This window comes from Rutidosis leptorrhynchoides, chromosome 11 (assembly GCF_046630445.1).
Source record: "Rutidosis leptorrhynchoides isolate AG116_Rl617_1_P2 chromosome 11, CSIRO_AGI_Rlap_v1, whole genome shotgun sequence".
Taxonomy (NCBI): Eukaryota; Viridiplantae; Streptophyta; class Magnoliopsida; order Asterales; family Asteraceae; genus Rutidosis; species Rutidosis leptorrhynchoides.
Genome location: NC_092343.1, coordinates 327,406,640 through 327,434,114, shown reverse-complemented (window position 1 = coordinate 327,434,114; position 27,475 = coordinate 327,406,640). Strand labels below are relative to the sequence as shown.

The window sequence follows — 27,475 nt, the reverse complement described above, 5'->3', positions numbered from 1 at the left end:
AGAAAATCCCAATCAACCAGAAACCAATGAACAAAATTTCCCAAAAAAGTCCGCCACAATTACAAGGAAGCACAAATTGGTATGTAATTAAGGAGATTATATCCCCTTACATTATTTGCATAGTTATGGCAATACAAATAAAAGAAAACAAACAAAATTTTCTTATTCATTGCATATAACATGACACAATTATTTTATATATAGATACATAAAAAAGGATCTTAGAAATCAAACATGATTAGGGGTGTTCTCCGGCGGTGTTGGAGCGGACCCCACCTTTCCTCCGCGCTCAGACCGGCTGTTTTCTGCAAACTTAATACTCGCTTGATGCATCCCCTTTTGTTTCTCAGCTTCATTCCATTCGGAACCATAATAATGTTCTTCTGAACCTTTAACAATATCTTGACTCGGTCCCAAAAACATACTTCCCCATTGTGGGAAATGAACTAAAGTAACAGGAAGTGTAACACACATGATCATAATTCCCATATAAGTCAACCCTTGTTCAGTTGACATAGTAGCATTTGCAAAAAATATTAGTTGGGTTAGTCCTGATCCGAAGTTTCCACCCGCACCAGTCATCCCTGATATGATACCAAGCGATCGTCGAGATATGAAAGGAATGATCCCGAATGTGGCCCCACAAGCGGCTTGTGCTCCGATGGAAAACAACATCATGAAAGTGATGGCTAAAGGTAAGGAGTTGACTAGACCGAGACATAAGCAACAAAGACCACCCGCGGTTTGGAGCATCCATAGGTTCCATAATCGACCTCTCATTCCGAATGTTCTTGCCATGTAGTCTGATGTGAACCCTCCGAATGGACGAGCTAGAATGTTTGCCATTCCGAAACAGGCAGCCACAATCCCAGCATAATGAAGCTTTAGGTCAAATCTAGAAAATTAATTACATACAGTCAGGATTTTTACAAATAATTAAGAAATTCTTGGCTATGTTTAATTGCTAGAGGATATACATATATAACCACTATCATTAGGATTCTGGAATTTAATAACTGCTACTTTAAAGTCAATATATAACCGCTCATATATAAAATAACTTTTTTTAATGTACGTTAACAAGAGTTCTAAAAACTATACTTACAAATCCATTTGTTTATATTGTGAATAAAGTATTGTGAATGAAGTTGAAAACAGCTTACAAACAGATATATACAGATCATTTCAAAACATCGATATAAATAAATATAACCTTTTTACTAATAGGATGTCACTTGACACCTCAATATCATCATGGAAATATCAACTTGAACTATATAATTAATATAGAAACATAGATAAACAAAGTATACCTGTCATAAAAGTATTCAGCAATCACATTATCGATAGTTAACTCAACACCCATAGAGTAACCATACAGAAGAACAAATATCCATGTCCTGTAGTTGGTAACAGCATTCCATAATACCTAAACATCATAAATAAAAATTAATTATTTGGCAAAAAGGTTTAATCTGGCGGGGAAACCCTGACCCCGTGTGCCTTTGGCACCTATACCGCCCACCCAGTAAGGGCTAAGTATACCGTGTAAGACACCTCCCCCCAATACCCAACGAGAACTTGCAGGCCGAATATCGCCCCCGGAGGGATTCGAACCTGCACCCCATATTTGGCAAAGGGTATATTCTCGTGGGCCCAGGGTTCATAGGTGACTGGTACTCAAATTTATCAAACAAAGTTTGTACCTTTCCAAAATTATCTTTAGCAACATCACCCTTCTTCTGCAAAGCACCAAGGTTACCATCAGGCAAATCTTGACCAAGAGTCAACACCATTATCCCCATAATCACATTAAGCCATCCAGGTATAAAGAAAGCGATCCTCCACGCCACAAACGGTGTGGCCCCCGCCTTCTTGATGATCTCGAACAACACCGGCATCAACAATTGAGTGGCCCCACCACCCATATTCCCCCAACCGGCAGCTGTCCCGTTCACAAGCCCAATAATTTTACTATTAAACATCGTACTCATCCAATACTGACACGACACAAACGTCGCTAACGAGAACCCAATCATAAACCGAACGATTATGTAACCAGTAGCGTCACTAACAAACGACATGCAAAACACTGTTGGGGCTGCTAACATGATGAGAAAAGCGCAACCATAACGCGGTCCCAACATGTCACAAATCGCACCCATCGCTAGCCTTGAGAAAATACTACCAGAAACAGACGCCACACCAGCGTTACCTATGTCCGATTTAGTTAAATTAAGGTTGTCCCGAATAATTGGGACAAGTGGGGCCGCGGCGAAAGTGGAAATAAAAGTGGTAAAAAATGAAATCCAAGAAAGATGAAAAGTTCTCATATGAGGGTTTGCAAATGAAAACAGCTTGAAAACTGTTGCTTTGTGTTCCGAGTCAACCGGTAGGTCAAACTTAGCGGTGCGATCAGTGTGCACCATTGGGGACGCCACAGAGAAGGCGAGAACTGGTTCTCGCCCCGTGACTCCGTGCATAGAGGTCCCTGGAGATCCTTCAACTTCAGGCATTGTAACTGTAATTGTAGTTATAGTACAATATCAAGTTTAGAGTGAGAATGTTTCTCTAAGTTGAAATTGTATGGTTAAACGTTTATTGTTGTGTTTGTGATATTTTTTTAAGTGACGAGGAAATGAAGTTTATATATAGGCCTCTTGAAGGGACAAAGAATGAAAGTAAGATGCTTTAATATTTTATAATATATGTAAAATTTGTAATAATAATTATAATTCTAAGTATGGTAATATGGCTTGACATTTGAGAAGGGTGTATAATTATAATATAATTCTAATTCTAATAATACTATAATAAGGGTTGACATTTGAGAAGCAATGATACTTATTAGCTAATGGGGATTCTAAAAGGTTTATGTTTTAAGGATTCAGTTTGCCGCATCTGTGTAAAAACAGTGTTTAGGCCCATTGGGATATACCAAAAGGTTTATGTACCCCTAATTTAACAGCGACGTACAAATTAACCCTTAAAAACATAGTAGGAACCAGCGTTTACAATTTTTTCTGTATATATAAAAAAAAAAGAACATTTTGACAAATTACATGGAATTACTTAACACTCATCACTCACCCTGTAAAACTTAAGCAAGACCATTATGGTCGATATACATAAACCGTTATAAACCCTAATTGTTAGGGGAGATGGCCTAATGACCAGTTATTGAGAAATTCTAATCCTAATTACGTCTGAGTTTTAATCGTACCCAACAGAAAATACATAATCTTTAATAAAAACACAATAATCAAATAATCACTACTTATACAGTTATACAATGACAATGTTACTCTTATATACTCCATTAATTAAAAATTCAATAAATTAAAAATTCCTCTCAATTTTGTCACTATAGTATTAGAGTGCGTATGATAAAACTAAATGATTTTACGCTAAAAGATTCAAATTTGAATGCAAAGGTTTGAATGAAGTTACTTCTAAATGAAAATAACCTGTTTGATAATCATTTTAAACGAATAATGCGAATGACGTAAAATTACTTTATTAACCTTTAACTAGATTAAAGCTACAATATATTTGTTTAATATGTGATTTTGATATAATTTAAAGAGCATATCACATGAAATTGAGGTGCTTATAGTTAAGAGATACTTTCCGCTATGAATGGTTCAACACCGAATGGTGAACCATTCAGCACCATCTGTCATTCAGATTGTAGAAACAAACGTGTTGAATACTAAATGATTCATCATTCAGCGCTGAACCATTCAAGTAAGAGGTAAACAAACGCACCTTTAATTAGGGACAATACAATAAATTAAATCGAAGTTATATTTCATATATGATGATTACCATTAACAATTATACACACACTATATAGTGTAAAAATAAACCCAATCTCATTGGTTCAACAAGTGTTTCTACACTAACTCATGTGACGCCCATAAACCTCAACCTTTTATTCTTTTACACAAAAAAATGTTTATTTTTTTTAGTGTCATATGTAATATAGTTTTATAATTTTCACTATTATAATTATATATGTTTTTACACTGGTAGTCCTATTAAATATTGTTAATTTATATGAATAAATTGTACATAATAATTATTATTGACTTTCACTTCTTTTTATTAGTCATTTTAAACAACAAATTATATGAGCTTTTTTCTGTAGCCAAAAACGAAGACTTTATAACAAATCTTTTTTCGAAGAGAGAAAAAGAAGAACGGAATACAATATGCATTCATAGACAGGGCTCGGAAGCAGTAAACTAGACCTTCCATCTTACCAAACAAAGTTGACTAAACCCGAGCCCCACCGAGGATCGACTACCAACACGAGCAACTAAAATACAAGGATATGGACGAACAATTTAACAATGTAAATAACTAGCAACTAACAAACAAAGCACAACTCTACTAACCGGCCTCGTCAGTCACATTTCTAACAATAGGACGCTGTAAGTAAGTAGATTGGGGGGGGGGGTGAATATTTAAAACTTTTTCGATGATCAACTTGATCACTTAAATCATTTTAAACCAGTGTGTAATGTGTTTATGTTTGTAATAATGCGTAATGTAAAGTAAAGAACATAAATATAAGGATTTATAGTGGTTCGGGTGGATGTTCACTAATCTACCTTAATCCACTCCTCGATTCACTAATCGTGACTTTTGTTTAATACATTTCTCCAAATCTGGTGGAGATCCGATTTACAAGCCTCGTACTCCTCCTTAGACAACAAACCTAATCCTTCTATCCCTTTGAAAGATTACGTCCAACTTAGATCAACTTGTCTTCACCTTGGACAAGTATTAATCCCCAATGAGATTAATCAACTCCCTAGTTCCCTTTAAGTAAGATGATAGCTAAGCTAGCATATGCTTCTAATTACATAGTACAAAGACTCATCCTTTTCGAGTGATGACAATCCTAAGACAATTCTAAGGATTATCAACACTATGTAAAATTCACAAAGATAGTAATTTGAAAGTAAGATTACAAACCCTTCTATAATCTATGAGATTATAGAACTTCTCTTGCTAATCACAAACATATGTATAAGTGTTATGTTCTTGTGATTCTCTGATGATTTTGAGTTGTAGCATGCAAGGGGTCTAAGTCTTCAAAGTTCTCCAAGTCTTGCTATTTATTTGGAGAGATAAAAAAACTAGTCGTTGATGCGGCTGGGTCCATGGTCAACCGAGGGTCGATCGCACGCAGTCCAGTCCAAAACACATATCTGTTGTATAACCGTTTGAATCGGTTTTGAACATTAATCTTTGGACTCTTTACTTCATTTAACACATGCAAAAGATACCCAACATCCTATACAAGTACTATATGCATTAAATGTTCATTTACCTTGTATGTATTGCCTTGATAGTGACTTTTCATGCTCAAAGTGGAAAGTCTAACATTCTTAGATACAAGTCATGATAATCATTTGAGACAATCTCAGTCTTGTCATAATCTTTTGTTTGTAGTTAACACATTTACTAAATCCCCATTGGTTAGTCAACATGTCATTGATGACAACAACCCACTTTAATCACAAAGCATGCAAGTATTCAAATTTAAACTTGTTTGTAATAAATTAAGTGTGTTAATGATGTCTTGACAATTTAAGCAAGTAATATTTATTAAGCATGTTGTAAGACATCAAGTTAAATCAAGTCTAAACCATTCATAAACTTGATTTTAGACTAAGCAAACTTATGTGTGTTAATGATTCATTACCTTTTTAAGATTACTAGATTATGACATATTAAGCATTATTAAAGTAGTATAAGCATATATTGAAGTAGTCCAAATACTAGTTGATGAAATCTCAACTTGTAACACATAGCAAGACAATGTTCATACATGTACATATTAAGTAACTACTTAACATTTATCACTTAGCACATAGTCAAATAATACACATGTATTAATAGCAAGTAGTCAAGTACTATTCATGTAATGACTAGCAAGAGATCACTAATTAATCTAGGATTAAACATATAGTGATAACATAACATTGAACTAAGGCTATGTAAGTTTTACTTGCAAAGTGGCATTTGTAAGATTAATGTATAAGTATACATTAATGTCCAACACATGTAGCAGTGTTGTAAATCTCCTTATTTCTCACTGAGATCTCCCCGAGATCTCATTTTTAGAAGGAAACCGAGACGAGATGTCCAACTCCCGACATTCCCGGTCAACGAGGTCAAACTTGGTCAAAGCCACGATTTATCAGATTTTCTTGCTCATTTCTCAGATTTGTTTTTGTAAAATCTCGTAATTTCTCATATTTTCTTACTCATTTCTCGGATTTTCTTCTAAAATATGGTAAAAATGTATAAAATTATACATATATTTATTTATATCTAAGAATTTATACTTAAAAAACTAAAAAATCAACGTAAGTCAACGTTCGAGATCTCCCCAAGATTTTTTCGAGATGCCGAGATCTGCTCAAAAATATCCAAACGAGATCTCCCCGAGATCTGAGTTCTCCAACCCAATACAAGGAAGGAGAAACTCTTGGTTGGGGCTTGGTGAGCATTCTAAGTATGTCTAGATACATTTTAGATGTACATGTTTTCCTATAACACTTATGTGTTATCCTTAATCAAGGCTTAATCGGTATTAAGGTGTAATTAGGTGTGATTAACCAAGATTAGTGTTCTAGTGACCAAAACTCCTTTGGGTATGAAGGAGGAAACTATTCTAAGCATATTTAAACATGTTTCATAAATTATAAATGCCTCGAAGTGGTCGAACTAAAATCGGTGGAAATTAGGACAGAACCTTTTACGATCGACCCACGATTGACCGTGAAGTCGACCGTGCACACGTGATTTCATTAATCAGGGTGCAAGGCTCCACGGTCTGACCTGCAGTCTACCGTGGACCTAACCGTGTAGCGTTTGTTTTCCTTTTAAGCTTTATTTGGTTTTGGTCTTTTTCTAGAGTAAGTGTGGATTAGTGAACTTGTATGTTTATGTCAAGATGTCTATCATCGCATTTAGTTATGTGCATATGTCATCATCAAAATACTTATTGTTATGGGTTAAGATTATTATAATCATTAAGCATAATCCCGAATTAAACCCTCATTCTCTCCCAACATTCTCCCTCTTTTTGATGATGACAAACACATTAGTGATTGTGGACATTTATATATAAATACACACAAGTGTTAACATCACTTATTCAATTTTCTCCCCCTTTTTTCGAAGCAAAAAAGTTAGCACCCCCGTGAATCGTACACAGTGGAAAATAACAACATATAAAAACACATAATTTTTATTCATTCCTAAAGAAAAGTGCACACACAAGCACCAAACATGGTGGGAACAAATAAAAGAGCACACAAAGAGTAAATACATTTATTCAAGACAACATCCTAGAGTAACATGCATAGTATCTCACATGAGATATGCATGAGGAATAGATGGAAGTTGTTTTTAGGGTCGATCATAGGGATGCGAAGTGCTTTCCCCACATGTGAACTTTACTAAGAACTTTCATAGTAGTTTGTGGCTTCGTCAATTCTGACGATGAAGCAAGGTACGTTGGATGGGTGATCGTAGGGAGATGAACTGATATTCTTCAATGCTTTCTTCAGACCTAGTTGTGCTCCATGCCGGTGTGTTTTCATCTTTCGTTACTTCATTGAATGCTCTAATCGAATCATAGTTGATTGGAGAGGTGATTAGATCATCAAAGTGTAATTCTTGAACTTTCAAGTACCTGAAGAGCTTTGTATCACCCCATTTTTCGTAACTTGTTGCTTGTGGTGGTGTTTAGGTTCCTAGATGCGAAGTTTGGGTTTGTAAAACGTTAAAACTTGGATGTCATTTGAGTTACGAGGTAGGTAATCGTATCTTTTGACCCCAAATAAAGTCTGAATTAATATTTAAAAACCTTACCACCAGAAAGTAGACCTTATTACATTTCCAACGATATTTGATTCATCAAAAATGGAGTTACGGTCTGAAAGTTACGACCAAAACAAGTTTCACAAAAAAGTTGAATTGAGGACATTGCGGGGGCGAGATTTTCAATGTGGCCGCAAGATTCGGTCAGGAAATCTGCTATTTTGAGTTGTAGACCTCTCGGTCGCGAGATTCGTCAGACAGGGGCATTTTTAACCTGTTTTAAGGCTTATTTGAGGGGTATTTGGGTCTTTTCACTTGTGAACGGGTTATATGCTTGAGAACTGATCTTTGCTCATTCCAAACTCATTCCTCATCCACTCAAACTCTCTCATCTCTTTTTAGAGTGAGAAACCCTAGTTTCTAGAGTGAGAAAGCTAGATTAAGGAAGAAGGAGGTGCTTTCCACCCAAATCGGTCGTACTTCATGGAAGATCCTTTGCTAGGCTACGAATTGGTGTTGTGGTAAGTCTCAAATCCGAATTTCATTTGTGTAATTTTATAATCAAGTTAGGATTTGAGCTTTGGGTTGTTAGAAACACTTGAATGAGTATGAAATGGGTTTATGGTAGCTAGTACTTGGGTGTAAGACCCATTTTTGGTGGGTTTTGGGTTGGAAGACTAATTGACCGTGTTTAGGTCTTAAGAGTATCGTTGAACCTTGATTTTGAAATGGGTCAAAAATAGGGTTTGTGAGTTGATTTGGGGAAGACAAGTGTTTAACACTTGTGATTTGGTTTAATTGGCGTTATAGGACCATTTTCACTAGTGTTAAGTGATTATTGGTTAGTTTAGGCATTGTTTGTGCTTGAAAGTGCAATTGGCTCAAAATTGCACTAAGTGTCAATTTGGGTTGGTTTGTAATCCACCAAAATTGTGTTGTTTGTTATGTGATAAATGGAATAGGTACTTTTTGTTGTCGGTTTGTGGATTTGACTTTGCATTCATCAAGGCGACAAGGTGAGTTTAAATATATTATATATGTATGTATGAATAGGATGGGTGCGTGTGGGGTAGAGTGATCCTTGGGCGTTCAGGTTCACTTTACATGTGCGTGGGATGATGGACTCTAGAGTTTTGGGTCCATGTGGCACGTTTGTGCGTTTTGGATTACCACCCTTGGGGTAGTGAATCTCGGGTGTATCAGATTCACATTGACAAGTAGGTTAACCCCGTTGATGTTGTTGAGGTGAGTTGGGTAGTAATTCTCGTGTAGTTCGGCTTCACTAGTGAATCTCGTGTAGTTCGGATTCACAATGTCGCGTGTAGTTCGGAAGTTCCCATTATTGTTGTTTCGGCCTAGGGTAGTATATATATATATATTCTCGTGTAGTTCAACTTCACTAGTGGATCTCGTGTAGTTCAGATTCAAAATGTCTCGTGTATAGATTGGATGAAAATATGAACATTTAATAAAGACACTTTGTGATAAATGTTTTTATTTTGATTGGAAAACGCTCGAAGAAGTAATATATAACAATTATCCTGTTTTTCGAGCATATGTTGAGGTTTTAGATATTAGGTTTTAGATACTAGGGTTTAGATATTAGGGTTTATAGGGTTTAGATATTAGGGTTTAGAAATTTAGGGTTTAGGGTTTAGAATTAAGGTTTTGATTTAGGATTTAGATTGAGTTTTTAACACGAACGGTTTAGAGTTTAGGGTTTAGGGTTTGGTGTTTTAGGTTTATGAAATAAACTCAAAACACCAAATCCTAAACCTTAAACCTTAAACCCTAAACTCTAAATCGGGCTAAATTTTACTTCACAAAACATGAATAAAAAACGTTCACATTCTTCACGAACAATATTATCTTGAATGTTATTTTTGTCGATCGTTTTCCAGCCTAAATAATAACATTCATCACGAAGTGTCTTTTCTAAATTTTCATATTCTCGTGTGATCTTGATGCCGGAAAAAAATTCCAAAAAAAAACGAAAAGAAAAAAAATTGCTTCCCCCCGCTTCCCCCCGATTGGTTACTTCCCCATTGATCATATATATATATATATATATATATATATATATATATATATATATATATATATATATATATATATATATATATATATATATATATATATATATATATATATATATATATATATATATATATTATACACATAAGACACATTGTCCTACAACTATCATGGAATCTTTTCTAGTAAGCATTCATTCCTAAGCTAAGCATAATCTTATTGAGTAATTGATATCACTCAAATTATACATATATTTCAACGCGATATCGGTCCTTAAATGTTATTTATCTGCGGAAATGTAAAGACTTTTGGTGATTAATTGAGATGAAATGGTAATTTTAGCTCCAGAGGTCTTTGGTTTAGTGTTTTGGTTGTTTTCTGCTGAATATTGGTTATAATTAAGCTCAAAGTATGTTTGGATGCGAGAAATTGAAGTTTTACTGAGTCTGGAGCTGATCACAGCCGCAACAGGTTGAATCCCAGACGTAATACATTGGCAGAAGTTGAAGATATCGAAACCAACATCATCCCAGTCGCGATATAAGCATCGCGGTCGCGATGCCCTTTCCCCATCCCGGTCGCGACGCGAGCCCGATCAGGATACTTTTTGAGCACTTATAGATATTCGAGGTTTTTAACCCTAAAGGGGTGTGTAGTTTTCTAGCTACGAAAAAGAGAGTTCTTTGAAGATCTAAACCCTACCATTGAAGACTTGCTCATCTTTTACTTCTATTCGATTAATCATAACGTTCGATACTTGTTTTTATCATCAGTTTATCATTGTAATCATGAATACTCCTAGTTTTTATTGTTTATCTGGTTCTTGCTACTTTAATATGCTAGGCTAAATCAGTTTAGTGTTTGCTTGAATGTGAAACTATGAATGTTAGATAGTTCTACCATTTGGATTTAATGTTTGTGATTGAAATTGATTGTGTTTAATTAAAGATCCACTCTTGTGCATGTTCTATGTTCTTAATTTAATTACATAGATTGTTAATCATTTAATGTGAGTTAGATTTGAGATGCAATCTTTGCTTCAACATTTAGGTGATCTAGACAAGTAGAGAAGTGATTTCGAGTGATTGAATCATTGATTTAATTGGTAATTGAAAGAATTTTGAACTGCATAATAGTGTAATTATTGCAAGTGATTGTGATAATTAGGGTTTTATGTGAGTTTAGTCCAAATCAAGTCTCATTGGTTTCTATCAAATATAGTTTAGTCTTTTGAAGTGTGTTTATGCTAGTTTACTCATTTTGATTGATTAGAACTTTGTGAGAAGTCATAAAACTATATTTGAAACATAATAATCGGTAATAATTGCAAGAACAATCCATACTAGTAGTGAATCATTCAAGTGGACACTGTTTTGTCTTTATTGTTAATTCATTTCGTTTTGCTTCATGTTAATTGCGTGAATTGAAATACAAACCAAATCTCTTAATTAAATTCTAGGATAATTATTAGTGTTAAGATCTTGATTAAACTGCTCTCTGTGGAACGAACTGGTCAATTTACTTATAAATTACTGCATGATCAGGTTATAGCTGCCTGTAAGTGTGTGATAATTGTTAAGTTTTTAGCTAGTTATTTTAAGGTACGATATCACAAATCAACTTTTTGGCGCCGCTGCCGAGGAGCGGTTCTACATTGGGATTTTAAGTTTGCTTTTGATTATTCGATCTTTTTTGTGAGAAGCAATTCTTACAAAAGTTATTTAATAGTTATTTTATTTGGATTTACGTGTGGTTTTGTTGTTGTGTGATTATAGGTTAGGTACCAATAACTTTGGAACCATCTAGAGTTTACCATACACGCAGCAAAGCTAAAGAAGAACAGGAAATAGCTGAAGGTTTTGCTGAATTGCTTTTTTATATTCCGGATTTTGAGTATATTAAGGAAGAAGTTAAAATGGCTGAAGGAGGAGAAGGTCAAACGATGGAAGCAATGATGAAAGCCACAAGCACTGGTAATGGACATGCCATTAGACAATCGGCAGTCACCACAGATTTTGAGGTTAAGGGACATATTTTGAATATGATAACTCATCAGTGTCAGTTCAGGGGTACACCGAAAGAGGATGCATTCGAGCATCTTCGGAACTTCAAAAGCATTTGCAATTTGTTCAAGATTGCAAATGTTGCAGACACGATTATCTATTTGAGAGTCTTTCCTTGGTCCTTAAAGGACGATGCCAAGGACTAGTTAGAGTCATTGCCCGAAGGTGAGATTGATTGTTTGCCTACAATGGAAGATAAGTTTTTGCAGCGTTTCTTTCCAGCTTCAAAGGCCGCAAAATTGCAGGGTGACATTAACCACTTTGTTCATAAGTCAAATGAGACACTTTATGATGCATGGACATGATTTGGTAAAATGCTACGCAATTGTCCTCAACACGGGTTGAACAACTTTAATAAGGTCCAGATATTCTATAAGGGTGTTAATGTGCCGACAAGGAAAGAAATTGATATTGCTGCAGGTGGTTCTTTGATGAAAAAGACTCTGGATGAAGCTTATGAAATCATCTCCGAAACTGCTACGCATTCATATGATTGGCATCAAGAGATGGATGTTTCTCACTCTTCTGATGTTGCTAGTACCGAAACTAGTGACGAGCTTGCTTCAGTTAAAGCTCAACTTGTGAACTTTAAAAGACAAATGGATTCTATGACTAAAGAAATGCACGCGATAAAGATTGGTTGTGAGTTATGTCAGGGACCACATCTTAGGAAAGATTGTGATCAAGCGTCAATGGAGGAACATGCTAATTATCTGGATTATGTGAAAAAGGGTGATTTTGCTCTTAGTGAATTTCCGGGTGGAAGGCAGTTTTTCAACCAAGCGGGTAATACGAGTGGTAACAATTATCAAAGTGGTAATCAGGTTTATCAGGGTAATCAGAAGATTAATTTGTACAGGCCGCCTGGATTTAATAACAGAAATCAACAAGCACCACCTATAAATTTTCAGCAAACGATGCAACCAGTTCAGCAGCCAGAAAATAAGATGCCTCCGTTGGAAGAATTGTTAAGGGGTTTTATTATGAAAATGGACGAGAGTATTACTGCTTTGAGACAGGATGGTGAATCGACAAAGCAGAAAGTTAGAAGCCAGCAGGCCTCAATTCAGAATTTGGAACATGATGTGGGTCGTATTGCTCAGTCTTTATCGGAGAGACCACCAGGTACTCTCCCATCTAACACGCAGTCCAATACAAACAACAAAGTACCATTTAGAAATGACCACGTTAATGCCATAACTACTCGAAGTGGTCTGGTCATTAATGAGGAGACTCTCAAATCACCGATTCCATATCCTAAAGCTCTAAAGAAAGACAAGCTGGCGAATCAGTATAAGAAATTCTTGGACATGATTAATCAGATTAGCATCAATATGCCATTGGCGGAGGTGATTAAAGGAATGCCTAACTACGAGAAGTTTCTAAAAGACCTAATCTCTTGAAAGGTAAATATCAAGAGGTGTTGGCCACATTCCCCAATGAGGCTTGTTCGGCCATTTTGCAAAAGGAAAAGATGCCTCCAAAATTGGGAGATCCAGGTAGCTTTATCATTCTTTGTTTATTGGGTGATTCGGCAGTGTACGATGCACTAGCCGATTTAGGGGCGAGCGTTAATTTAATGTCCAATTCGTTGTACTTGAAACTTGGCTTAGGAGATTTAAAACCGACTAGAATGGGAATCTGTTTCGCCAACCATTCTTTTAACACTCCTATCGGTATTGCCGAAGACTTAATAGTGAGAGTTAGCCACCCTTGTCCAAATAAGGAACCATTAGTCTTTCCGGCCGATTTTGTGATCCTTGAAATGAAAGAGGACACTAAAGTACCAATCATTCTAGGTCGACCTTTCCTAATCACCGCTGATTCTATTATCCATGTTCAACAGAACCAACTTAGCATAGGTGTAGGTGACGAGAGAGTGATTTTCCATGTAGACAAAGCCATTGATGTGTGCGAGGTGGTGTATAAAATAGTTATAATTTTTACAAGGAAATACTATTAAATACGATACAATTTTACACAAGTGATTTATTTATTTATAGAGTGGATATATCTAAACCTTGCTGCAACACTTATAGGCAATGTACCTAATCGTACAGTAGTGTAGTTTTTAGTAAGTCCGGTTCGTTCCACATGGATCTTTAGCCAAGCTTAACGCTATATTTTTAACTTATAATTGTAAAAATACAAAAATATATATAAGTAGTATTATTATTATAAAAGGGGGTTTTTACCGTTTAATGACCGGTTTGTCAATTTTAAAACTTTAGTCGCAGTTAAAACCTAATGTAAAATATTAAAAATAAATATAACTTAATTTTAAGCGTAAAGTAAATAACGATAATGAAATTGCGATAAATACAAATATGATAAAATTGCGATAATTAAAGAGTACGATAATTAAAAATGCAATTAAATAAAATGACAATAAATAAAAGTGCGATAATTAAAAGTGCAATTAAATATGAAATATAAAAATTATGCTTATTTAAACTTCCGTAATCATGATGTTCGACGTGTTGTTTTTAGTTTATTCCCATGGGTTAACTGTCCTTTGTCCTGGATTATTCAATATGTCTATACGGATTTGTCCATAATAGTCCATCAGTCATAATCATAAAATGCGGAAGTCTTCGTCAAATTATTCTTATTACCGAAGTCAAATATTCTAACTAATTGGGGATTCGAATTGTAACAAGGTCTTAATACTTTGTTTAATGAATACACCAGGTTATCGACTGCGTGTAAACCAAGGTTTTACTACTTTGTTAACAATTACACCAATTACCCTTGAATGTAATCCACCCCTGTTTCAACAAGTCTATTAACTATTAATCCAGTTCCGTGTCCGGTAAAATGAACAATTATTGGTATTTATAGATATCCCGCCCACCGTGCCCAGTCAAGCGTATGTGGTTATATATAAATACGTCAAATTATAAGTCTATATATTAAATTAACGAGGTATCATTTAGTTAATATAAAGCCCATTAATAGCCCATAGTCTAATTTCCACAAGTGTCGTTCTTTTATCCAAACCCCAATTATGGTCCAAAGCCCAATTACCCAATTTTAATATTTAACCCAACATCACGATTACTTCGGCATTAAATAAGCATAATAATAACTTAGCTACGAGACATTAAATTAAAAATAACATTAACCATAACTTACAGTGATTAAAAATAGAGTAGCGTTACACGGATATAATTTCGACTTATACCCTTACAACATTAGCTAACATACCCTTATTATTAGAATTAAAATTAAAATTAAAATTAAAATTAAAATTAAAATTAAAATTAATATATATATATATATATATATATATATATATATATATATATATATATATATATATATATATATATATATATATATATATTATATTTACGTATGAGATAGAGAGAAAGATAAAGATGGATATATTTGCTCAAAAACTGTGAAATTTATAGATGTGGCCTGTCACCTACTGCTATGCGATCGCATGGAAAATGTGCTTCCAGGCCATGCGATCGCATGGCCACTTTTTCCAGCTCACAAGAGTTTGTTTCTTTCTTTGCCGACGTTTATAATATATAATATAATATATATATTAATTTTAAGAATTAAATATATATTATATTATATTCATGTGCATAGTTGACTCATAATTTTTAGTCCGTTGCGTCGAGCGTTGAGAGTTGACTTTGGTCCCGGTTCCGGATTTTCAAATGTCCTTGTGTATAATTTAATATCTTGTACTTCGCATTTCGTATCTTGTACTCTTGTAATTTTGAAATGTTTCTTATCAATAATTGGAACCATTTTGATTGTACTTTGTACTTTTGAGCTTTTTGGTCGTTTGCGTCTTCAATTCGTCGAATCTGTCTTTTGTCTTCATCTTTTATTATTTAAACGAATATCACTTGTAAATAGAACAATTGCAACTAAAAGCTTGTCTTCCTTGAGGGATAATGCTATTAAATATATGTTCGTTTTTAGCATTATCAAATATTCCCACACTTGAGCGTTGCTTGTCCTCAAGCAATATAGTCTTGAAATAAAAACATACTAGAATCACTTCTTTATTCTTCACACTTTGTACATCAGTGATTTCTATACGGCGGTATAAACAATGGTAGTAACGATGCGGTTTACAGTCCCACATGACTATGAAAATTTAGATCCATTAAGGAAATTAGATCTTTATGAAAACATTTGATCTTTTAAAAATTAAATCTAGCTTTTACCCTAGATAAGTTTTCCGGAATAACCCTTCACCGGTGTTTGCAAAATGTTTTTGTGGGTTTGGTGGGTTTCATATTTGAAAATTTTAGCTTAAAACTTGCAGTTTTGTGTCACCCACTTTGCTAACCTTGTATTAGGAAAGCAACACGTCTAGTATACTTGCTTCGTATATTACCTTTTGGTAAACTACCGTCCGGTTGTAAAGGAAAGCGTTGAACAAGCAACTGTTAAGGCAATGTCCCCTGACATGCTTTTAATTATGGTCTATAACGTGTCGGATGCAATTACTATCCTTTGTAGGAGCAATAGTAAAGCTCACCCTATAATTTTTCGGTCTGGCACAAGGTCCTGTCTTCGACCATGCTATGCAACCACCGTTCTTACGGTTGACACCCAATTAGGTTCAGGTGACCTAATCAATTCCAGGTGAATTTCTAGGATTTTACGTTCAATGGTAATGAACGCATTAAAAATGGGTTTTTCAGAAAACAAATCGGTTTGTAATTTTGATCAAAATATTTTCTTGTTCAAGCTCGAGTTTAGATATCATCGAATTCCATGTGTTTGTAATTCTCAATCTTTAAGGTCAATCTCTAGGATTGAGTAATATCAGGCTTAAAAGCTGATTTTTAATCTTTAAGGAGATTATCCTTTTCTGGGGGTCTGATTCATTAGTCTTATCAAGCAAATTTGCACGGCGTCCTCCCCATTTTACGAGACAGATCCTCTCATGGTTAGGATAAGTCTGACCACTTGGCGACCCTGTTTGATGCTGAGGTCCGTGGATTTCCAGCTGATTTAAAGAAAACTTTTCAAGGTTTTTCGTAGACTCTACAACTGGTCTGGACGACAACTTCCTGACCTAAATCAAGAAGCGTGTTTCTTTTTCAGAAGACTTTACTTCCTTTTAATGATGGAATTGATTCATCGTGTAGATCCATCTTTCTTTCAAATATCTTACAATTTACCGGGTAAAACGGTTAATTTTGTCCAAAATAAAAGTATCTTCAATTATTTGTACAAAAATATGTGATATATGATTTTAAATAACTTGGTAAATTTTTTCCATACTTGGCTTTTATTTTCTTTTTTATTGTCCTCTATTCCATTTTAAATGAATTCTAACATTTTGGTTTGTTTCTCAATTTATGTCCTTTCCGAGGTAATAATAATTTCGGTGTTAACACCTAGTTTTATCGTTCATAAATATGTATAAACATGATTTTGAATTCATTTAATTGAAAATTTTGAAAAATTTTACTAGAATTGGTAGTCAGTATATATGACTAGGACTGTTCTTTATTATCAGAGAGCACTAGATTCTAATATAACTACTGCTTTGCTAGTATTTTTAATGGTAACCAAGTGTTTAAGTTAAAATTTTAAAAATCCGAAAGAATTTAACCCTTTCCCACACTTAAGATCTTGCAATGCCCTCATTTGCAAGAAATCAGTAACAATTTAAATTATTGAGGGTGATTAGCGTAGAAAAATGATTAAATTTTATCAAAGTTTCCAAACATATTGGCGTTTATTTGTTGAATGATAAATGGTGCACATCATTTGTTCATTCCGTCTTGTTGTTACATCACATTTGTTTTTCGTTTTGTCGTCAAAATTAGTAGCTTTTGCTGAACTTAATGCCAGTCTTTGAAAATTGCTATTTTACCCTGTTGTGTACATGAAATAAAATACATACAATACAAATATAAACATGCATGGTAATTTGAAATGGGACTTAAAATCCCACTTTCAAATCAAATATGAAATATTAGTACAAAATAATAAAAATATTAAACAATACATTAATGTATCACAATATCATATGTTTAAACATAAATAAATAAAAATAATAAAAAGATAAAAATCATAGAAATCACCAACTGGGACTATATCAATCTGGATAGGGGTTCCAGTTCATGTTGTCGTCCGGGTTCCATGGTTGGTGATAGGTGTACTGGTAGGCCTGGTTAGGGTCGTAGAGAGTATATGGTAGTCTCATCTCGGGCTGGTGTGGAGGATAGTAAGTGGGTCGGGTCGGTACGTAGTGATCCTGAGGTGACAGCCGGCTCATAATCTGACGCTGATGATAGTCCCATCTATCATGCTGTCGTTGCCTGGAATGCTCATAATCATTCCGGGCTTGCCACTGCTCCATCCGATGAAATCTCTCCCCGTTTGTCATATCTACCTCATCTACACGCTGGTAGACGTCAGTCATAGCCTCCCTAATGACATCCCTAATGTCATCCGCTTCCTCCATTTCCTCATCTGAAACTCTCTCTACCTGAGGATGACTATCTTCATAGGGTACTGGCTGGTTGCGTCTGCTTTTTAACACCTTAGCACTTTGATAGACCTTCAATCCTAAAGGCTCAACCTGTTTCCTACATTCCAAAAGTGGACCCCCTTGATTCCTATCTACACCTAAATACTCTCCAATGAGAGTAACAAAAATACCTCCTCCTATAATCCCCCCTTCCTGTATTCCTTCCACCATCTTAGACAAATAAAAACCAACACAGTAGGGGATATTAACAAAGCTTCTTGGGTCTCGAATACACTTTAGGTAAAATAAATCATGTAAGGTCATTTTCTCCTTGTTGTGACCTCTCTGTGTAATCGAGTTAGCAAGAAATCTATGAATTATACGAAGTTCGGCTTTGTTAATATGTAAGTAGGAGTGTTTTCCTCCCAGTGTAAAAACATTATAGTTTGACATACGCCTCCAAATGGCGTTCGCGTCAAAATTCCTATCTACCCTTTCACCACGATAAATCAAATTCATACAATCGGGTAGTAGCAATTCACTAGGAGTGTAAATCTGTAATGCCCTGGCCATGTCCAGCATGGACATCCTGTACATCCTATGGCCAAGTATAAACCTAAGAAAACTTCTATCATCTAATCTATCTACATCTACATTTAACGCTATAGTACTCATCAGCTCAACACACCATTCCTTATATACAGGCCTACAAATGGTGAATAGACGTTCCCAATCGGTAAAAGAAGAACTGCCATACCTTTGGATTAAATGCTGTCTAACTGAGTTAGCAAGTTAGACCCTTTCGAAAGGATCCCAATCGATTACTCTTGGCACTTCTACATTTTTCGGTATTAGTTTGAATTTGTTACTTTGATATGCTGGGTAATCCCTCCAGCTTCTATCGAATCTCAGATTAGGATGCAACGTGTGTTCAGGAATTGTTGGGTATTCTACTGGTGGATTCATCGGAAATACTGTAAAGGCATCAACAAATTGTAGCAGATCATAATAAGGTACGTGTTGATCAGGCTGTTGTTGTGGTTCCTGTTGTTGTAGTTCCTGTTGTTGTTCCGGTTCAGGCTCGTATTGCAGCTCTGGTTCAGGTTCTGGAGCAGGTTGCCTGGATGATGATGATGAACCTCCAGTTTCAGTATTAGTAAATCTCTGCAAAACACATTAAACATAAAGTTTGTGCATCCAAATATGCATTAGTGTTAGCAAAATAACAAATTAACACAATTACAATAACATGTTAAATCAAAATTAAACTTATACACATTTTCACAATTTCAACAATTCTACACTTTTTCAAATAAGCATATATGAAAATGTATACAAAGTTCATAAGCATTTAACTCAAATAACATGTCAAAATAGTCATTACTAGCAATTAAACAAGTCTCAAATGACAATTATATCAAATTAATCAAGTTCATGAATTTTGGACCTAAAAAGTCCACTTTAATTCTCAAAAATCATGTTTAGGATCAAAGTTTGGATCATTTAGCTACCTAAACATGTTACACTACTTAATTTAGCAATAATTCATGACAAAAATTGGTCATAACCTGTTTATATCAAAAAGACCCAAATTGCTCAAGAACACAAGCCCTAGATTTCTAAAAATTTTGAAGTTTCTGGCTTCAAATCATGTTAAATAGCATCAATCTAGGTTATACATGCATAATATACTAACAATTTAACACTAATTACACTAGAAATTAACAAAATCAAATTAGGAAAAATATAGCTCAAGAACACTAAAAATCAAATTTAAAGAGGTTTAGGAGTGAAATTGTTACCCTTTTTGATAAACTTCTTATCAAATTCATGTTTAGAGCGGATTGTAGCGAGAAATTTGGTGAATTTTGGTGTTAAAATGATGAATTTAGAGGTGTTTGTGTGTGTATGTTCGTATGTGTGTATGTGTGAAAGTGGAGACAGAGAACAGCTCGCTACAAGTTTTGTTTCTAGCCTGATTTCCAGCACCATGCGATTGCATGGATTGGAAGGCCAAATCCCATGCGATCGCATGGGGATCGGGTACAGTAACTTTTTGCTTTTTTTTTTTATAAAACCTTACACTTTTTAAAACATATAATTAAATTAAATTTTAAAAATTTGTTTCTTTTTAGGATGAGGGCGTTTCGGATCGTTGTCCTAGTCCGTCCCTCGACAAAATTTTAAAATTTGTCAATTCAAAGCGCGGTTTTAAAAATAAAGATTTTTGAGTTTTTTTTTTTTTAATGTTTTTGGCATACTTTAATTCAATAAGATTAAAAATAATGATAATAAAAGTTCTCGTCCCTCCCTTGGGTAGAGTAATTTCGGTTCAACGACCTAGTTTTTAACTCACAACGAATTTTAAAAATCATATTTTTAACTTAACGAAATAAAGTAAATTTTTGTTTTTAAATTCACACCAAACTTAAATTTAAAATTAAAAATTCATATTATTAAAATTTTAAAAAATTCACACCAAATTTATATTATATTTTTGTTTATAACAAACTTATATTAAAAATATTAATTTTTTTCAAATATTTACAAACTTAATTATATTAATTTTAAAAAGTTTACAATAATAATTTAATATTTATTAAAAACAAAGTAAAAATAAAATTAAAAATCTTTTTGGTCTTTTATCCCACTTTAATCAATCAAATATTATCAAAAATATACGCCCCTCTTTTCGGTAAAGTAATTTCGGCTATATTACCTAGTTTTACTCTTGACGAATTTTTGAAATATTTTGAGTTGATTGATTAAAGATATTTATACCTTAAGAATAAACGGTAAATTTCGCAGTGATGTAGTAAATTTTTGTATGATATCAATAATTTCGGTCGCAAAACCTAATTTTATTGAATACTAATTTAATACTTTATAGCGAACGATTTAGCGTTTATTATCAAAAGGTTAAAAGCAATAAAATAAAAATAAAAACTGTACAAACTTACCTGTGAGATAGAATTCTCAGTGACCTGCTTTAGCCCACTCATAAGATAGTCGGACTAATTGGTTTTCCATAGCTACATAGGCATAACCTCGAGCATTCAATGATTTTTCTTCGAAACATATGAACGGTCCTTCTCTGCATAAAGTAACAAATTCGGTATTTGAATATGTTTGATTATTTGAACATTTACCTTCGTGTGACCATTTTCCGCATTTGTGACATCTTTCAAGGTGTCGTGCTCTTCTTTTCGCTGCGGATTTTGATTTTCCTTTACCAAAATGTAACTTATTATGATCGTTTCTGAGTTCTTTTCTTGCTCCGTCCAATTTTGCTCTTATTACTGATACCAGGTGTGATGACTCCGTCAAACACTTAACGGCTCCGTCACTTGGTCCCACAGCTTGATCGAAACTCTATATGAATTTAATAAAACAAACTTGCATTCTTTATTTAAAAATGATTTCCTATAAAGAAAATCTACTAAATTGTATAAGTTTAGAGAAACTATACATAAATACTTTAACCAAAAGTTGACCAAAACAAAGTCAACAAACAACCACTATTTAATGTAACAAAATAGAATGCAAGTTAATGTTTAACAAAAGCTGCCATCATAAATATGCAGACTCTCTAAGCACAGCGGAAGCAATCAATCATGAACCTGAGAATAAAACATGCGAGTAACTGTCAACAAAAATGTTGAGTGAATTATAGGTTTAATATTGCAAACAATATTTAATTTAAACAACAAAAATTTATGTTTGAATACATAAAAACTCCTTTTTGGACCACCAAATTATATGCTAGAAAACATATAATAAAACATTATTCCATTTTCCGTGAGCCACCTGGTAACCACTTAACCCTTTATTTACCCTTGCCAAACACAATAAATAATATACACCGAACAAGTGTATCTACAACAAAATACGAAGTACTAAACATTCCGATTATAAATTGCTAGCGCGACTAGCTCGAAATGGGGTTGTCAAACCCGATAGATCTATCCGTAGGATTCGCGTTCACCAGTAGAAACCAGTGATTACAGTTACCAGACTAGGGAATATTTTTGTTCAACTCACAATGAATAATTTAAACCAACTTCCACTTGTCCAAAATATAAAATAAATTGCATGTATTCTCATCCCAAAAGATTTAAATAGAAAAATGGGACTATAACTCACCTTAATAGCAAACGAAGTAACCACACAATTGTGCGAACAACAAATGAAGTAAAGTGATCATGAATGATCACAACGCCGACCTATAAATAAAGCAGGTCGATATAAATAACTAACTTAGGTCAAGTCTTAGTATGATAGCTATTGTACATGTTGCAAGTAGACATAGAATAACACTCAACATGCATCGGTTTGATCGGAACAGCGTACGGACACACACTTTCTATTTTTAGAAATTTTCTATTTTTAGCAGGTTTCCATTTTTGGAAAGTTTTCTATTTTAGGAAAGTTTCTATTTTTGGAAAGTTTCTATTTTAGGAAAGTTTCTATTTTTGGAAAGTTTCTATTTTTGGAAAGTTTCTATTTTTGGAAAGTTTCCAAATTTAGAAAGTTCTATTTTTAGAAAGTTTTGAAGTTAGGAAAGTTTCCTTATTTAGAAAGTCAACAGAAGTCAACTGAAAGTCAAAGTCAACCGAAAGTCAACTCAAAAGTCAACCTTGGTCAAACATAGTCAACATTAATTTTAAAAGTGTAAAGTATAATAATAACATAAGTTATAATGTTAATTAAAGTGAAATATGTATAATTATGTCATAACATAAGTTTAATTAAATAAAAATGAATTATTAAAGTTAAGATAAGTTTAAATGATATAATTAATATAACATAAGTATTTAATTAATTAATTAAATATTAGTCATAATATAAGTATTATTAATTAATAATAAATTTTAAAACATATCATAAGTATTATTAATTAATAATGAATTATTTATCATTTCATAAGTTTCTAATTAAAATTATTAAATCATAAGTATTTAATAATTAGATCATAATTAAATAATAATTAAGTCTTATAATAACTAAATAATTATTTAATCTTTATTATAAGTCTTAAAATAATATTCTCATAAAATAAATTTAATACTTATCATAAGTATTTTTCATTAATAATAAAAGTATTATTAATCATAAGTTTAATTAAAACGTTAATTAAATCATAAGTAATAATTAAATGATATAATAAATATATATCATAAGTCTTAAATGATAATAATTACTTCTTATATCATAAGTAATTAATCAATAATGAAAATCATTATTTTTATCATAAGTTTCAATATTTAACCATAAGTTTTAATTCAAAAGTTCATCGGGTCATAACTTGAGCCCCGGGAATCAGTTTTCGGCGAGCCTTATATATATCTTTGCCTAACCAACCCACCCGACACATTAGTGTGCTCAAGAACATCCCAAGAACAGTCACCAAGTCGTGACTTACAGCTCTAAATCAGTTTGTACCTTTAATCCGCTCAAAAACGTATTTTAGTCATAACGGGTGATCCGTGGCTCGGATTTCGATGACCCGAACATGAAAGTTCATCCCATCATCAATCCTAACACACTAGTACACCCTAAAGACTCCAAAAATGGTCACAAAGTCGGACCATAACTGAACCAATTCGTTTTCACCATTTAATCTTTACAAAACACCATTTTAATCATATCTTAAGCTCCGGGAATCGAAACGACATGAATCCGGAGTCTAAAATTAATGTCTTGATGAGAGGAACTCATCTAAACACTTTAATTTCACTTTTATATCAGTTACATAACCAGAAAAGAACGAATAAGCTGCTGTCCCAAACTAATCAAACCGAAAACATGTATAATCGAGTAATTCTACGCATACAATCAACAATACAATAACACATAATCATCATACTACTAATATAACATGTAAAATCAGAAAAATAAATGAAAAATTGAAAAGTTAGGGTTAGGGTTTATACCCTAATCAAGAATCGAAGGATATGAACGTGTAGAGAACGATTAGTAGAATCCGATTGTGTTGAAAGCCCTAATTTCCAAGCAAGAAATCAATTGATGTTGATGATGTTTTGGGTGGTGGTAGGCGACGGCCTAGAGAGGAAGGAGAGGAGAAAACACAAAAAAAATTAGAAGGTGAAATGAGGGAAATGAAGAGTGAAATTAGGTTTTGTTCCATAAAACTCCAAGTTTAGAAAAATGGCACCATACCCCCCTCCATGAGGGTTTAGGCCGGCTCTAGCAAGAGGGTGGGCCCCTTTTATGGCCCAAAATTGATAAATGACTAATTGCTTGTGGCCTGAATGCCCGATCGAAGCCCGAAACGCGAAAACGCTACTACGCGATTGATTTTTCGGAGAGATAACAACTACACGACGGATAAAATATATAAACACTATATATGATCATATGACATTAAAATATCATATTTAAAATATTTAGGACTTAAAAATCCCAAAAGCTCGACCGTTGGTTTGAAAACTGAAAAGATTCGCCGGATAGAAATCCGCGACACGTAGAAACGTACAACTTGAAATATGAATACAAATATTCATATAACACATAATAATTAATATATTATTACAAAAATAATAATATAGGTCATAGAAATGACGTGTCATGAATAACAATTAACGGTCATTAAATAATTAACGGCAAAAGATAACGGAAAAAGTAGGGTCGTTACAGTACCTTCCCGTTACGGAAATTTCGTCCCGAAATTTAAGCAGGTGCAGGGGTTGACTCAGCATCTGAGAACAAATGCGGGTACTTCTGCCTCATCTAGTCTTCATGCCCCCAAGTGAACTCGGGACCGCGTCTGGCGTTCCATCGAACTCGAACAATAGGAATTTTGCTCTGCTTGAGAGTCTTAACCTCTCGGTTCATAATTTCGACAGGTTCCTCAATAAAATGGAGTTGTTTATCAACATGAAGTTCCTCCAAAGGAATAGTTTCACCGGCCTAGGCCAAACACTTCTTCAAATTCGATACATGAAAAACATCGTGAACAGCACTGAGTTCTCGTGGCAACTTCAAACGATAAGCCGCCGGTCCAACTCTCTCAATAATCTCAAAAGGTCCAACAAAACGAGGACTCAACTTTCCCCTTTTACCAAAACGTATCACACCCTTCCAAGGTGAAACCTTTAACATAACACGGTCACTGACCTAAAATTCAATATCGTTCCTTCTCTTATTGGCATAACTCTTTTGCCGACTTCTGGCGGTTCTCAATCTTTCCTTAATCTGTACGATCTTCTCGGTAGTCTCATGAATAATTTCTGGACCTGTGAGTTGAGCATCCCCAACCTCATTCCAGCAGACAGGAGACCTACACTTTCTACCATACGGAGCTTCAAATGGTGAGGCTTTAATACTTGCATGATAACTGTTATTATAAGAAAATTCTACCAGTGGAAGGTACTTATCCCAACCATTACCAAAATTAATGATGCATGCTCGTAACATGTCTTCCAACGTTTGAATGGTCCTTTCACTATGACCTTTCGTCTGAGGATGATAAGCGGTGCTCACATCCAACTTAGTTCCCAAAGCTTCCTGTAAGGATCACCAAAACCTCGATGTAAATCGACTGTCTCGGTCCGAAATAATAGATACGGGAACACCATGTCTAGAAACAATCTCCTTCAAATACAAACGGGTAAGCTTCTCTATCGAATCTGTTTCCTTAATTGGCAAGAAATGAGTTGACTTAGCGAGTCGGTCAACAATCACCCAAATGGTATCATAACCACCCACAACTCTTGGTAACTTCGTAATAAAATCCATTGTAATACCTTCCCACTTCCACTCGGGAATCTCAGGTTGTACCAACAGTCCTGATGGTTTCTGATGTTCAGCTTTAACCTTATCATAGGTCAAACACTTAGCCACATACGTAGCCACATCAGCTTTCAAATCAAGCCACCAATACAGCTCCTTAAGATCATGATACATCTTTCCTGAACTAGGATGAATAGAGTACCTAGACTTATGAGCCTCATCTAAAACAAGTTTTCATAGATCACCAAACTTCGGAACCCAAAGACATCCCGCAAAGTACCGAGTACCATCGGTTTGTACCTCTAACTGTTTACTCAAGCCTCGGACCTTCCCGTTACAAAATTTTCCTCCTTCAAGGCTTCTTGTTGTGCCTCAAGAATCTGCCTTGTGAGGTTTGTTCGAATGGTCATATCTAAGGCTCTAAACCTACGAGGTTCAACTCTCTCCTTTCGACTCAAAGCATCAGCCACAACATTGGCCTTTCCAGGATGATATAAAAGTTCGAAATCATAATCATTCAACGTCTCAACCCGTCATCGCTGCTTCATGTATAGCTGTTTTTGATCAAGAATATGTTGAAGACTCTTGTGATCAGTGTACACTGTACTTTTGACCCCATATAAATAATGTCTCCAAATCTTAAGTGCAAACACAACAGCTCCTAACACTAAATCATGGGTTGTATAATTCTGTTCATGGATCTTCAACTGACATGACACATAAGCGATGACTTTCTTTCGTTGCATCAAACGCAACCAAAGCCTTGACGCGAAGCATCACAATAAACAACAAGGTCATCATTACCCTCAGGTAGTGACAATATCAGAGCGGTAGTCAACTTCTTCTTCAAAATCTGAAAAGTAGTCTCTTGTTCATCCTCCCACGCATACTTCTTCCCCTTGTGCATTAAAGCAGTCAGAGGTTTCGCTATACGAGAGAAATCTTGAATGAACCTTCTATAACAGCCTGCCAAACCTAGGAACCGGTGAATCTGAGTAGGAGTTTTCGGAATTTCTCACTTCTCAATTGCCTCAATCTTGGCAGGATCAACTTGAATTCCCTGGTTACTAATAATATGTCCAAGGAATTGAACTTCTCTTAACCATAAAGCACACTTAGAGAACTTAGCGTACAACTCTTCTTTTCTCAACAGATCCAGCACTAACCTCAAATGTTCTTCGTGCTCTTCATCACTCTTAGAATATATAAGAATGTCGTCGATGAAAACAATAACGAATCTGTCCAGATAGGGTCTACACACACGGTTCATGAGGTCCATGAACACAGCAGGTGCATTTGTCAATCTGAACGGCATAACAAG

The 27,475-nt window shown here is 34.5% G+C and overlaps 2 protein-coding genes across 2 annotated transcripts; one reads left to right on the top strand and one right to left on the bottom strand.

Moving 5' to 3' along the window:
* Positions 1 to 228: 228 nt before the first annotated feature.
* LOC139876694 (high-affinity nitrate transporter 2.1-like) lies at positions 229 to 2,516 on the bottom strand. The gene is made up of 3 exons (XM_071864066.1): positions 1,707 to 2,516; positions 1,314 to 1,429; positions 229 to 895 (listed from the first exon to the last, which is right to left on the bottom strand). The coding sequence occupies exons 1-3, from the start codon at positions 2,514 to 2,516 to the stop codon at positions 229 to 231; spliced, it is 1,593 nt and encodes a 530-aa protein (XP_071720167.1).
* A 9,740-nt stretch (positions 2,517 to 12,256) lies between these two features.
* On the top strand, positions 12,257 to 13,345 carry LOC139875728 (uncharacterized). Its single transcript, XM_071863037.1, has one exon. The coding sequence runs from the start codon at positions 12,257 to 12,259 to the stop codon at positions 13,343 to 13,345; it is 1,089 nt and encodes a 362-aa protein (XP_071719138.1).
* Positions 13,346 to 27,475: the final 14,130 nt, after the last annotated feature.

What these genes read in the sequence shown, in the direction of transcription:
- LOC139876694 (XM_071864066.1), bottom strand. Translation starts at nt 2,516, where the DNA reads ATGCCTGAAGTTGAAGGATCTCCAGGGACCTCTATGCACGGAGTCACG. An exon ending in CTAAAGATAATTTTGGAAAG is followed by an intron (nt 1,430 to 1,706) that starts GTACAAACTTTG and finishes TATGATGTTTAG; the next exon opens with GTATTATGGAATGCTGTTAC. An exon ending in GCTGAATACTTTTATGACAG is followed by an intron (nt 896 to 1,313) that starts GTATACTTTGTT and finishes TTAATTTTCTAG; the next exon opens with ATTTGACCTAAAGCTTCATT.
- LOC139875728 (XM_071863037.1), top strand. Translation starts at nt 12,257, where the DNA reads ATGCTACGCAATTGTCCTCAACACGGGTTGAACAACTTTAATAAGGTC.